Here is a 13,213-nt window from a genome sequence, read left to right on the forward strand (position 1 = left end):
AAACACTAATATGAATAAGTTCACATATATATGTTCATGAATTAAATCCGTGTGCAAAAAAAAATTGTGAAAAAACAACTTTCGATCAATGCCAAATTCCTCCAATCACATACAGTGGGGACGGAAAGTATTCAGACCCCCTTAAATTTTTCACTCTTTGTTATATTGCAGCCATTTGCTAAAATCATTTCAGTTTATTTTTTTCCTCATTAATGTACACACAGCACCCCCAAATTGACAGAAAAACACAGAATTGTTGACATTTTTGCAGATTTATTAAAAAGAAAAACTGAAATATCACATGGTCCTAAGTATTCAGACCCTTTGCTGTGACACTCATATTTAACTCAGGTGCTGTCCATTTCTTCTGATCATCCTTGAGATGGTTCTACACCTTCATTTGAGTCCAGCTGTGTTTGATTATACTGATTGGACTTGATTAGGAAAGCCACACACCTGTCTATATAAGACCTCTCCTCAGTGCAAGACACATGAAAACCCGCATGGAGTTTTCTAAAAAAACACCTGAAGGACTCCAAGATGGTGAGAAATAAGATTCCCTGGTCTGATGAGACCAAGATAGAATTTTTTTGGCCTTAATTCTAAGCGGTATGTGTGGAGAAAACCAGGCACTGCTCATCACCTGTCAATACAGTCCCAACAGTGAAGCATGGTGGTGGCAGCATCATGCTGTGGGGGTGTTTTTCAGCTGCAGGGACAGGACTCGAGGGAAAGATGAATGTGGCCAAGTACAGGGATATCCTGAACGAAAACATTCTCCAGAGTGCTCAGGACCTCAGACTGGGCCGAAGGTTTACCTTCTAACAAGACAATGACCCTAAGCACACAGCTAAAATAACGAAGGAGTGGCTTCACAACAACTCCGTGACTATTCTTGAATGGCCCAGCCAGAGCCCTGACTTAAACCCAATTGAGCATCTCTGGAGAGACCTAAAAATGTCTGTCCACCAACGTTTACCATCCAACCTGACAGAACTGGAGAGGATCTGCAAGGAGGAATGGCAGAGGATCCCCAAATCCAGGTGTGAAAAACTTGTTGCATCTTTCTCAAAAAGACTCATGGCTGTATTAAATCAAAAGGGTGCTTCTACTAAATACTGAGCAAAGGGTCTGAATACTTAGGACCATGTGATATTTCATTTTTTTTTTTTTTTTATAATAAAGCTGCAAAAGTGTCAACAATTCTGTTTTTTCTGTCAGTATGGGGTGCTGTGTGTACATTAACCACTTCCCGCCCGGCCTATAGCAGATTGACAGCCGGGCGGTGGTTCAGTTATCCTGACTGAGCGTGCATCGCGGCGATCGGTGGAGCGGTGTTTCAGTGTCCATCTGTTCCACCTATCAGTACCACCCATAAGTACCCATCTGTGCCGCCTATGAGTGCCCATCAGTGCCGCCTATGAGTGCCCATCAGTGCCACCTATGAGTGCCCATCAGTGCCGCATACCAGTGCCACCTATCAGTGCCACCTATCAGTGTCCATCAGTGCCGCCTATCAGTGCCTGTCAGTGCCACCTATCAGTGCCCATCAGTGCCTGTCAGTGCCACCCCATTGGTGCCACCTCATCGGTGCCCATCAGTGCCACCTTATCAGTGCCCGTCAGTGCAGCCATATCAGTGCCCATCATTGAAGAATAAAACGTGCTTATTTACAAAAAATTTTTACAGAAACAAAGAAAGACTTGTTTTTTTTTCAAAATTTTCAGTCTTTTTTTATTTGTTGCGCAAAAAATAAAAACCGCAGAAGTTATCAAATACCACTAAAAGAAAGCTCTATTTGTGGGAACAAAATGATAAAAAACTTGTTTGGGTACAGTGTTGTATGACCGCGCAATTGTCATTCAAATTGCAGCAGCGCTGAAAGCTGAAAATTGGCTTGGGCAGGAAGGTGCCTAAGTGCCTGCTATTGAAGTGGTTAATGAGGAAAAAAATGAACTTAAACGATTTTAGCAAATGGCTGCAATATAACAAAGAGTGAAAAATGTAAGGGGGTCTGAATGCGTTCCGTCCCCACTGTATATTATATCCGTGGTACGCCACACGATTCCCCCAGCCTCTCACCCCAGATGGAGACCCCTACGGGTCGAGTCAAGCCTTCAGTATGGAAAACAGCAGATCGCAGCACAACAATCGATTTCCAACAATTGTCCCAACAATAGCGGATTTTTGGGGGTGACTCCAGGCTTAACCGATGCGGTGAGGACATGAAATAAAAGAGGGCGGCTCCATCGTGTAGTATTTCCCAAAATTATTTTATTAAAACAAAGAGTAACTTACAGTTTAAAATCAGATAATCCAGCAAACAGCAGAGTACTTCCGGTCTCAGCTGCGACCGGAAGTGACGACACCTGGTTCTTCACGTATCGTCACTGAGCATGTGACTTTATCAAAGGTCATAGTGTTCAGTGACGATACGCGTTTAGACACATAGTGTTCAGACACGATGGAGACACCCTCTTTTATTTCATGTCCTCACCGCATCGGTTAAGCCTGGACTCACCCCCAAAAATCCGCTTTTGTTGGGACAATCGTTGGAAATCGATCATTGTGCAGGGATCTGCTGTTTTTCATACTGAAGGCTTGACTGAGGTGAGAGGCTGGGGGAATCGTGTGGCGCACCACGGATATTATATATGTGATTGGAGGAATTTGACAGCGATCAAAAGTTTTTTTTGCACAATTTTTTTTTTTTTTGCACACGGATTTAATTCATGAACTTATATATGTGAACTTATTCATATTAGTGTTTATCACTTGTTGGAGTTTGTTTTTTGAATTTCACCTTTTACACTCCAGAACAGTGGATTTATTCAGAAATTTTTATGTTTCACGTTTTTTTGGGATTTTTTTAATTGTCATTATATCATTAGGCTAGGATTGTCATATATTTTTTCACTTGATGCACCTTATACACACACTGAATGTTATTTTAGATTGCTGTTTGGAATCTGTGGCATTGGTGCACTTTCCCATGACCTAGAGAAATGTAGAGAAGATTTGTTATTTTTATTTTCACTTGCACTTGCCTATTCTGTTCTACACGCTTACTTGTCAGGTGTGTGAGCGGTTCTATTTAGTATCTATATACATATTGATTCATTTCTGCAATTTAGTTAGCACCACATACTTTACTTATTTGTATATTTTAACCATGGCCAAATAAATTGCTAATAAATATTTATTTAACGACTTCCCACCAAAGGTACGTCATATGGCATCCTTGACTTTGCGGGGTATATCTGAATGATGCCTGCAGCTACAGGCATCATTCAGAAATCGGCTTTTTCAGCCGGCGATTCCCTACACCAGGGATATGCAATTAGCGGACCTCCAGCTGTTGCAAAACTACAAGTCCCATCATGCCTCTACCTCTGGGTGCCATGCTTGTGGCTGTCAGAGTCTTGCTATGCCTCATGGGACTTCATGGTAGTTCTGCAACAGCTGGAGCTCTGCTAATTGCATATCCCTGCCCTACACCATAAGAATGATCATAGCTGCTGTTCCACTGCTTGATCGTTCTTACAGGCAGCGAGAGGGGACAACCCCCCCTCCCGTCGCCCCCTGGTGCTTCTACCAACTCACTGCTTCCATCGGTGAGTCGGAGACAGGATCCACCAGCCCCGGATGGTGATCATAGAGATTTCCGGAGGACCAGATGGTTGCTGGAGTCTCTATGACCGTTCGGAGGCCGGGCATGATGTTATGACATCACGCGCAGCCTCTGCATTCAAACAAATGCCTCCGTCTCGGCTGGGAAGCCGAGATCATTTTATTTTTATTTTTTATTTCAGGCTTCCCAGCCTAGAGGTGAGATTTGGGGACTTATTGACTCCATATCTCACTGTAAAGAGGACCTCCTCTGTAACTCAAAACATGTAACCAGTAAAAAAATTTAAAGCGTCGTCTATGGGGATTTTTAAGTACCGAAGTTTGGTGCCATTCCATGAGCATGTGCAATTTTGAAGCGTGACATGTTAGGTATCTATTTACTCAGCGTAACTTCATATTTCACATTATGTAAAAAAAATGGGCTAACTTTACTCTTTTGTTTTTTTAAAGCATGAAACTGTTTTTTTCCCAAAAAAAAGGTGTTAGAAAAATTGCTGTGCAAATACCGTGCAAGATAAAAAGTTGCAACGCCCGTCATTGTATTCTCTAGGGTCTTTTCTAAAAAAGCATATATAATGTTTGGGGATTCTATGTAATTTTCTAACAAAAAAATTATGAATTTTACATGTAGGAGAGAAATGTCAGAATTGGCTTGGATGGGAAGTGGTTAAATAACTGAGTTTGTCGTTATTGCTTGGTTTAATGTCTCCCTTGGTGCTATCCCATGTCAGGGTCCCTAGCGTTTAGCGGGACCCCATAGGATAGCTCAAAGGGGACAGGTGTTACTCCCTTTGCCCTGTTTTATTTTACAGGTTGCTATTGGCTACAGCAGTGGTTCCCCTTGCTATTGGCTACAGCAGTGGTTCCCCTTGCCCAGCAACAGAAGCTTGATTGGTGCCTTTTAAATTTGAAATTTTTTTAAATTTGTAAATGTGAAAATCCGAAAACTCGAAAATTCAAAATAATAACTATTAAATTATAGGTATTGGAATTTCCTTTCAAATTTGGCTGTTAGTGAATGTAACAAATATGTATTTATCTGAAGTTGCGAATTATCCAAAATAACAAATGCTATATCTAAATGAATGGAACGTAATGAATTAATAATAATAAATAACAATAATAATAATAATAATGATAAAAAACTTTTTATTATTATTTATTATTAATTTGTTCCATTGCATTTGTTTAGATGTGGCATTCATTATTTTGGATAATTCATAACTTCGAATAAATTCGTATTCGTTACGTTCACTAACAGCCAAATTTAAAAGGACATTCCAATACCTATAATTTAGTTAGTTATTATTAGTTAGTTAGTTATTCTTTTGAATTTTCGGATTTTCTTTCTTATTTTCGGAATTTTGAATTTACGAAATTACAAATTTTAGAATTTGAGAATTTACGAATTGCGACCATAACGAATGACCCTAAAAAAAGACAAAAAACCAATGAAACGAAAACAAACACATTTTTCGGTAGTGCACGTCTTTTATTTAGTGGGGGATTAGTTGTCCAGTTTCGTCTGGGCGGACATCGTGTCTTGATCTACTATGGTGTATAATTAGATTGCTTTTTTTCTTCCAGGAAATGGTTGTGATATTATTAAGGTTACTCCCTTTGTGCTATCCCATGTAATGTGGGGAGTTTTAAATAGTAGCATAGGAGGAATGGGTGGGGCATGAGGTTAGCAGCTGAGGGGGAGACGCAGTGCTGTGAGCTGGATGCATTTTGGAGCGGAAGGAGGAGGAGGCTGAAAGTGCAGAGGGGAGGATAGGTGAATTGGTCAGCCATGAATAGGGAGCTTATGTACGAGGGGGCAGCCATCATCCAGTGTTCGGGCAGGTCATAGCCAGGACAGTTGTCAGTGAGCAGAAAAACTGTGTTCAGTCAAACAAGTTATCCCTCCACTCTGACTATTCTTCTAGCTCTCTCTGCTCACTCCCATGGTATACTGTATATGTGGAGTTATATTGGTTCCTATGTAGCTCCGATACACATTCAAATTCAACCTTCCTGCCATCTGCAGTTATAGTATCACCCTGCTGTTATAACTCCTTTTAATATTATATCCTCTTATATGTCACCTCACCTCCCTGACATGTCTGCACCTGTAACATCAGGGGGTTGCTATGTTACTCATTTGGAAAATGAATCCCTACAGTGTCCCCAGCTTTTATAAAGGTTTTTATGTCGGTCCGTGCAAGGAGGATAGCGGGCTCAGTGCGCAGCGTGATCGTGTCCATTGGTGACCCGGGATCTCTGTGTACAGATTCAGAACGGGGATTCCCTGTTCTGCCTAATGACATGACAGAGATCTTCTGTTCCTAGTGATCAGGAACAATGATCTCTGTCATGTCCCAGTCAGCCCATCCCCCCTGCAGTTAGAACACACCCAGGGAACACACTTAATCCCTTGATCGCCCCCTAGTGTTAACCCCTTCCCTGCCAGTCTAACTTTTACATTGATCAGTGCATTTTTATAGCACTGATCAATGTAATAATGTCACTGGTCCCCAAAAAGTGTCATTTGGGGTCAGATTTGTCGGCCGCAATGTCACAGTTCCGCAAAAAAAGTCGCAAATCGTTGCCATTACCAGCAAAAACAATAAGAAAAAAATTAAAGTCCCTAAATCTATCCCATAGTTTGTAGTCACGATAACTTTTGCACAAACCAATCAATATACGCCTACTGCGTTTTTTTTTACCAAAAATATGTAGAAGAATCAATCTAAACTGATAAATAAATGTGTTTTTTTATATTTTTTGGGGATATGTATTATAGCAGAAAGGAAAACAAATATTTTTTTTTTTAAATAGCACAAAAAATAAAAACCGCAGAGGTGATCAAATACCACCAAAAGAAAGCTCTATTTGTGGGTAAAAAAAGGACATCAATTTTGTTTGGGTACAGCGTCGCACAACCGCGCAATTGTCAGTTAAAGTGACACAGTGCCGTATTGCAAAAAATGGCCTGGTCATTAAGGGGGCAAATACTTCTGTGGCTGAAGTGGTTAATCTCCTCTTCTCAAGAGGGAATAGATTCAGTTCCTCTAATCTATCCTCATATCTGAGCTCCTCCATACCTCTTATCAGTTTGGTTGCCCTTCTCTGCACTTTTTCTAGTTGCCCCAATATCCTTTTTGAGAACTGGTGCCCAAAACTGAACTGCATATTCCAGATGAGGTCTTACTAATGATTTGTACAGGGGCAAAATTATATCTCTCTCTCTGGAGTCCATACCTCTCTTAATACAAGGACTTTGCTTGCTTTGGAAACTGCAGCTTGGTATTGCATGCTATTATTGAGCTTATGATCTAGCAAAACCCCCAGATCCTTCCCAACTATGAATCCCCCCAGTTGTACTCCCCCTAGTATGTATGATGCATGCATATTCTTAGCCCCCAAGTGCATAACTTTACATTTATCAACATTAAACCTCATTTGCCACATAGCCGCCCAATTATTCAGTGCATTGAGGTCGGCTTGTAAGTTGGAAACATCCTGTAAGAGTATTTTCCACTGCATAGTTTGGTGTCATCTGCAAAGACTGAAATAGTACTTTTAATCCCAGACCCTATATCATTTATAAAAGGTATTAAAAAGTAAGGGTCCACTCCCAGCACTGAACTTTGGGGTACATCACTGATAACCTTAGACCATTCAGAGTAAGAATCATTAACCTCTACTCTCTGAATTTGGTCTTTTAGACAGTTTTCTATCCATTTACAAACTGATCTTTCCAAGCCTGTAGACTATACCTTACACATTGTTATCTTTTTCTTACCTGTACATACAGTTTCTATCTTCATTCTTTTAAGAGAAGACTCAACTTCCAACTGGTGGGTCGTCCAACCAAATATAATGTTGTTTTCCACATTCCTGCCCAGTGAAACCTTTTCTATTTGTTCTGCACTTAGAACCTTTGCCCAGACATTGAATTCTGTGATATTACCACTAAAGGATTCCTTCTCCTTAAATGTCCCGCCGTAGGAATCTTGATCTTGTCCAATAATAAAAATACCATCTTTGATGATATCCTCTAATGCAGACAGTTTTGAGTAGGCTTTCCATTTCCCATCAGCATAAAGGGCCATGGTACCATTCAATTTTTGCCAAGTTATACACAAATGATGCCACTTTCCATCATTGGGGAACATTGGCGAGTATCCTGAATGTTGCCCATGAACTATGATAGCAAATTTGACAAATCCATCCTCATCACTCATTCCTCGCAGTTGAAACTCATTACTGAAATTAAATACTGCATACGAAAAGACTGTTGCAAATTCTTTATGTGAATTGCCCCATTGTATGTAAGCACATACAGTGATTTCTGGCAAAGATGGAAAGTGTGCCAGCAGTTTTGCATACTTCGTATCCGTCCTCTTCTCAAAGACCAGGGTAGGCAGTGCCTGGGTTTCTATAAGGGGAAAGAAAGAACATTCTTAATGAACAAATGCATGGTTCAGACTAATCAGATATTGTAGACTGCATTGGTTTTGACAGATTGGGCCTTATTATGTGAAGCAGTGTTGCCTAAAAATACAAGGAAAATGTCCGATCGGAGCGTGTTGTCGGAAATTCCGACCGTGTGTGGGCTCCATCGGACATTTTCCATCGGATTTTCCGACACACAAAGTTGGAGAGCAGGAGATAAAATTTTCCGACAACAAAATCCGTTGTCGGAAATTCCGATCGTGTGTACACAAATCCGACGGACAAAGTGCCACGCATGCTCAGAATAAATAAAGAGATGAAAGCTATTGGCCACTGCCCCGTTTATAGCCCCGACGTACGTGTTTTACGTCACCGCGTTTAGAACGATCGGATTTTCCGACAACTTTGTGTGACCGTGTGTATGCAAGACAAGTTTGAGCCAACATCCGTCGGAAAAAATCCTAGGATTTTGTTGTCGGAATGTCCGAACAAAGTCCGACCGTGTGTACGGGGCATAAGTGGTATTGTACATGTATTCTTTGATTACATCAATTGAATAGTAAAGGAGAGTTATCAGAGTTTTCTATATGCATTATGCCACGTACACACGATCGGAAATTCGGCCAGCATAAGACCGATGACAGTTTTTGGTCAGAAAGTGTATGCTCCATCGGATTTTTGCTGGCAGAATTCCCGCCAGCAAAAGATTGAGAGCAGGTTCTCAATTTTTCGGTCGGAAAAAGTTCCTATCCGAAAATGCGATCGTCTGTACAAATTCCGACGCGCAAAATTCCTACGCATGCTCGGAAACAATTTGACGCATGCTCGGAAGCATTGAACTTAATTTTCTCGGCTTGTCGTAGTGTTGTACGTCACCACGTTCTTGACGGTCGAAAGTTCAGAGAAATTTTGTGTGACCGTGTGTATGCAAGGCAAGCTTGAGCAGAATTCCGTCAGAAAAACCATCCAAGTTTTTTCAGATGGAAAATCTGCTCGTGTGTACGCGGCATCACAGTATATATTATGATTGACCATATATAATACATTTGTGATAGATTTGTAATGATGTTGATTTTTACATTTATTCAATAAATATACATATTAATAATGGATATATAAGTCTCATACAACATACATGGACCTTATTGTTCTGAGTTATCCCAAATGGGATATATGTGCTTATAATCCAACGTTATGTCTGGACAGTATAGATAGTTCAGTTGATTATTTCCACTAACTCAACACATTTCTTGGACTTAATCCATTTTATCAGGAGCTTATTAGAGGAGCATATATACACACTATATAACCAAAAGTATTGGGACACCTGCCTTTACACGCACATGAACTTTAATGGCATCCCAGTTTTAGTCCAGAGGGTTCAATATTGAGTTGGCCCATCTTTTGCACCTATAATAGCTTCAATCCTTCTGGGAAGGCTGTCTACAAGGTTTAGGAGTGTGTCTATGGGAATGTTTGAAGATTCTTCCAGAAGCGCAATTGTGAGGTCAGGCACTAATGTGGACGAGAAGGCCTGGCTCGCAGTCTCCTCTCTCACTCATCCCAAAGATTTTCTATTGGGTTGAGGTCAGGACTCTGAAGGCCAGTCAAGTTCCTCTACCCCAAACTCACTCATCCATGTCTTTATGGACCTTGTTTTGTGCACTGGTGTGCAGTCATGTTGGAACAGGAAGGGACCATCCCCAAACTGTTCCCATAAATTTGGGAGCATGAAATTGTCCAAAATGTCTTGGTATGCTGAAACCTTAAGAGTTCCCTTGAATGGAACTAAGGGACTAATCCCAACCCCTGAAAAATAACCCCACACCATAACCCCCCTCTATCAAATGATTTGGACCAGTGCACAAAGCAAGGTCCATAAAGACATGGATGGATGAGTTTGGGGTAGAGGAACTTGACTGGCCTATCATCCTGATAGAACACCTTTGGGATGAATTAGAGCGGAGACTGCAAGCCAGGCCTTCTTGACCACATCAGTGCCTGACCTCACAAATGGAATAATGGTCAAACATTCCCATAGACACACTCCTAAACCTTGTGGGCTGCCTTCCCAGAAGAGTTAAGGCTGTTATGGCTGCAAAGGGTGAGCAATCTCAATATTGAACCTTACGGACTAAGACTGGTATGCCATTAAAGTTCATGTGTGTCTAAAGGCAGGCACCCCAATACTTTTGGTAATATAGTGTATATCCTCTAGGTACAAAAATATACACATAATGTTCTAGCAACCTTATAAAGCAAACTACAAATGTATGCCATATAAAATAAAGCTCATGCAACTACCTAATTACAGATTATCATGGGGGGGGGGGATCAAGCCAGACTCCAAAGGGGAATAAAATCAAAAGGTGAAAGCCCTATATATGGGGAACCAATGGTCAAGAGGATCCACATAGGTAAGAATAGTTGTAGGTGGTTTGAGTTGTTAGTATAATATATAGTTTATATGAAAAAGAATACCTGCAGACAAAAAACAATATAGTAAGCAGAGCTAATAAATAGGGGAAGCTTGTGTCATAAACCTAATATAAATTCATCTGACCTTTTTACATCTGTCAGTACACGTGCAACCCTGCCCAGGGACCCTATAAACAGATATGGCAAGGCAGCGAAAGGTCCAAAAAATAGAAATTACTAATTAAATTTTCACCTGACATATGTTGTATCTAGTGCCAGATAATTTTACATTGGTCCACAAATGAAATAAAACTTTTTGTGGAAACCATTTAACAACATAAACCCAATATGCTTGAAGCATAAGGGTATCAAAATCTATAGGCAAATAAATAAGGTTGCCTAGCCTTGCCGTGTGCTTATATCCTATCTACTATTTGACACTGAATGTTGGAACGGCTCTCCAACAGACGCCATGGACACCACCCATTGATATATCTCCCTAATTGGCCACCAATTATGGCCATCTGTGGCAACTACAGTATGCAGGGTGTGTAGACAAGGCAATTGGGCATCCACTGCCATGTGCACGCCTAACCTGTGGCTGTCCACACCCTTAGCGGCTCGGAAGGTTGGTACATATGGCTTTGTGACATGGTGCATTATCCTGCTGGAAGTAGCCATCAGAATCAAAAGATAGGTACACTGTAGTCATAAAGTTATGGTCAGCAACAATACTAGGCCATGGCGTTTAAATGATGGTCAATTGGTACTAAGGGACCCAAAGTGTGCCAAGAAAATGTCCCCTTTGGTAAGCAGAAGGGGGCCAAAATGTTGGTTAACGGTGCAAAGCACCCAGCAAGCCCGGAGAGCCACTGGGGGGGGGGGGGGGGCGAGCAGCAGCAAAAAAAGCCGACCTGCTTCTCTTTTCACTTGACTGATTGCTGGAGCTGCTGACTGCAAGGACAAGTTTGTCTGCGTCCCGCGTGGAGGAAGAAAATATCAGGAACTACAAGGAAAGAAATAATTTTTTCTATACTCTACTGATGGAATATCGTTTTTTTTTTGGGGGGGGGGGGTTCTCATTATGAGAATAGCAAGATAAAAATAACTATCTATATATTGACACTTGAATAATGTTTAATGAAAAAGTGAATATTTTTTTTTTGTTTTGTTTTTTTGAAAGTCAAGAGTATTTGGTGACGATATATAGTTCTCTCTTTTTTGGTAAACCCTCTTAATTTTAAGGTCTGCCCTCGGACGTGGAACTACTGCTCCCAGTCCAGTGCGCGCTTTGGGCACCCCTTTTTTTCACCCCCTATCACTAATGGGGTTTTGGGGCCCGAATGCCCTGCTGTATACTCGGGCTTGGGATGTGGTTGGGCAGTTCGACCTTCTGGCCTCCATAGGGCCCACTGCATTTTTTTGCATGGTGTAGTTAAGCTACAATGTTTTCTGTTGCTTATTTTTTCTTACTCTCCCTCTTTTTAGTTTAACTCCTTATACATCAACTCGTATAAATTCTATGCATTATCCTATATGGTATTATAGTTTACCAGATGCTAATAAGGCAAAAGGTGTCGCCATTGGTTTCTAAAAGAACACATCCTTTATATTGGATCAGATGATGGCAGATTATTATGGGAGGATTTTATTTCTCTGGGGTTCGGTGGGTGCTACGCAGTGTAAATATATACTGTTCAAATACCAAACAATCATAGTTTTTCATCCACATACTGTCCAAACTGAAAGTTTTGGCCCAAGGGGTCACTATTTTACTGGGAGATATCAACATGCCCCTAGACCCTTTTTAAGACACTTCTCATGGGTATTCTAATATTTCTTGTAGAAGTCTTTCTCAAAAATCTATATAAAACCCAATTATTAGATGTCTAGAGGATTTTAAATCCTAAAGAACGTGATTTTTCTTATTACTCTAAAACTCACGATTCTTTTTCCAGAATAGATATTATTTTTGTAGATCACTATCATTTTCCTCTCATAAAGTCTGCCACCATAGGTACTAGTACTATTTCAGACCATGCCCTTGTGTCAATTAGCCTGATATTTTCTAGTCAACTTAACAATATAATTGGAAGTTGAATGATTTTTTTCTTTTTTATACATCAGATTATTTAGATCTTTCAACCTCCTTGATTCGTTATTTTGCAGAGAATATATCTCCTGAACAGTCTGATATATGAGGGGTAAGCTAATTGAATTAGGAGTTAGGAAGTAAAAAGAACAACATCAAAAATTGATAGACTTGCTGGGACAGGCTGATTTGGAAAGGGCCCATAAACTCTCCCTTCAAAGAGTTTTAGTAAATCTCATGTGGAAATGAGAGGAGCTTAAATTACTACTCGAGTTGGATTTAAAAAAAATGCTCTCAGCTTGTGTCTCAGAAATAGCAAGAATAGGGAGAAAAGATAACAGCTACTTTTATTTCTAAGATTAAATCCCATTCTGGGGGGTTTTTGAACACTACCCCTCCTATTGTACAGGCATTTTGCGATTTGTACACAGATCTGTACAACATGAGGGATAAATTAACCCCAGTTCCCCTAGAGGAAAAACACAGGAAAATGTTACACTATCTGCAACAAGCACAGCTCTCCAAACTTTCTACTGAGTCCCTTCGAAAGCTGGAGGCAGAGTTTACGGAAGAAGAGTTCCGTACAACTTTAAAATCAACACCGACAGGTAAATCTCCTGTACCGGACGGGTA

General features: G+C 40.6%; 1 protein-coding gene across 1 annotated transcript in view; it reads right to left on the reverse strand.

Moving 5' to 3' along the window:
• The window catches only part of ADGRD2 (adhesion G protein-coupled receptor D2), a 1,056,485-nt gene that overhangs the window by 960,121 nt on the left and 83,151 nt on the right, over window positions 1-13,213 (reverse strand). Inside the window, exon 5 of the mRNA XM_073600363.1 lies at window positions 7,418-8,053. Within this exon, the coding sequence (XP_073456464.1) occupies window positions 7,418-8,053 (636 nt within the window). The remainder of the gene's footprint in view (window positions 1-7,417; window positions 8,054-13,213) is intronic.

This window comes from Aquarana catesbeiana, linkage group LG09 (genome assembly GCF_042186555.1).
Source record: "Aquarana catesbeiana isolate 2022-GZ linkage group LG09, ASM4218655v1, whole genome shotgun sequence".
Lineage (NCBI taxonomy): Eukaryota > Metazoa > Chordata > Amphibia > Anura > Ranidae > Aquarana > Aquarana catesbeiana.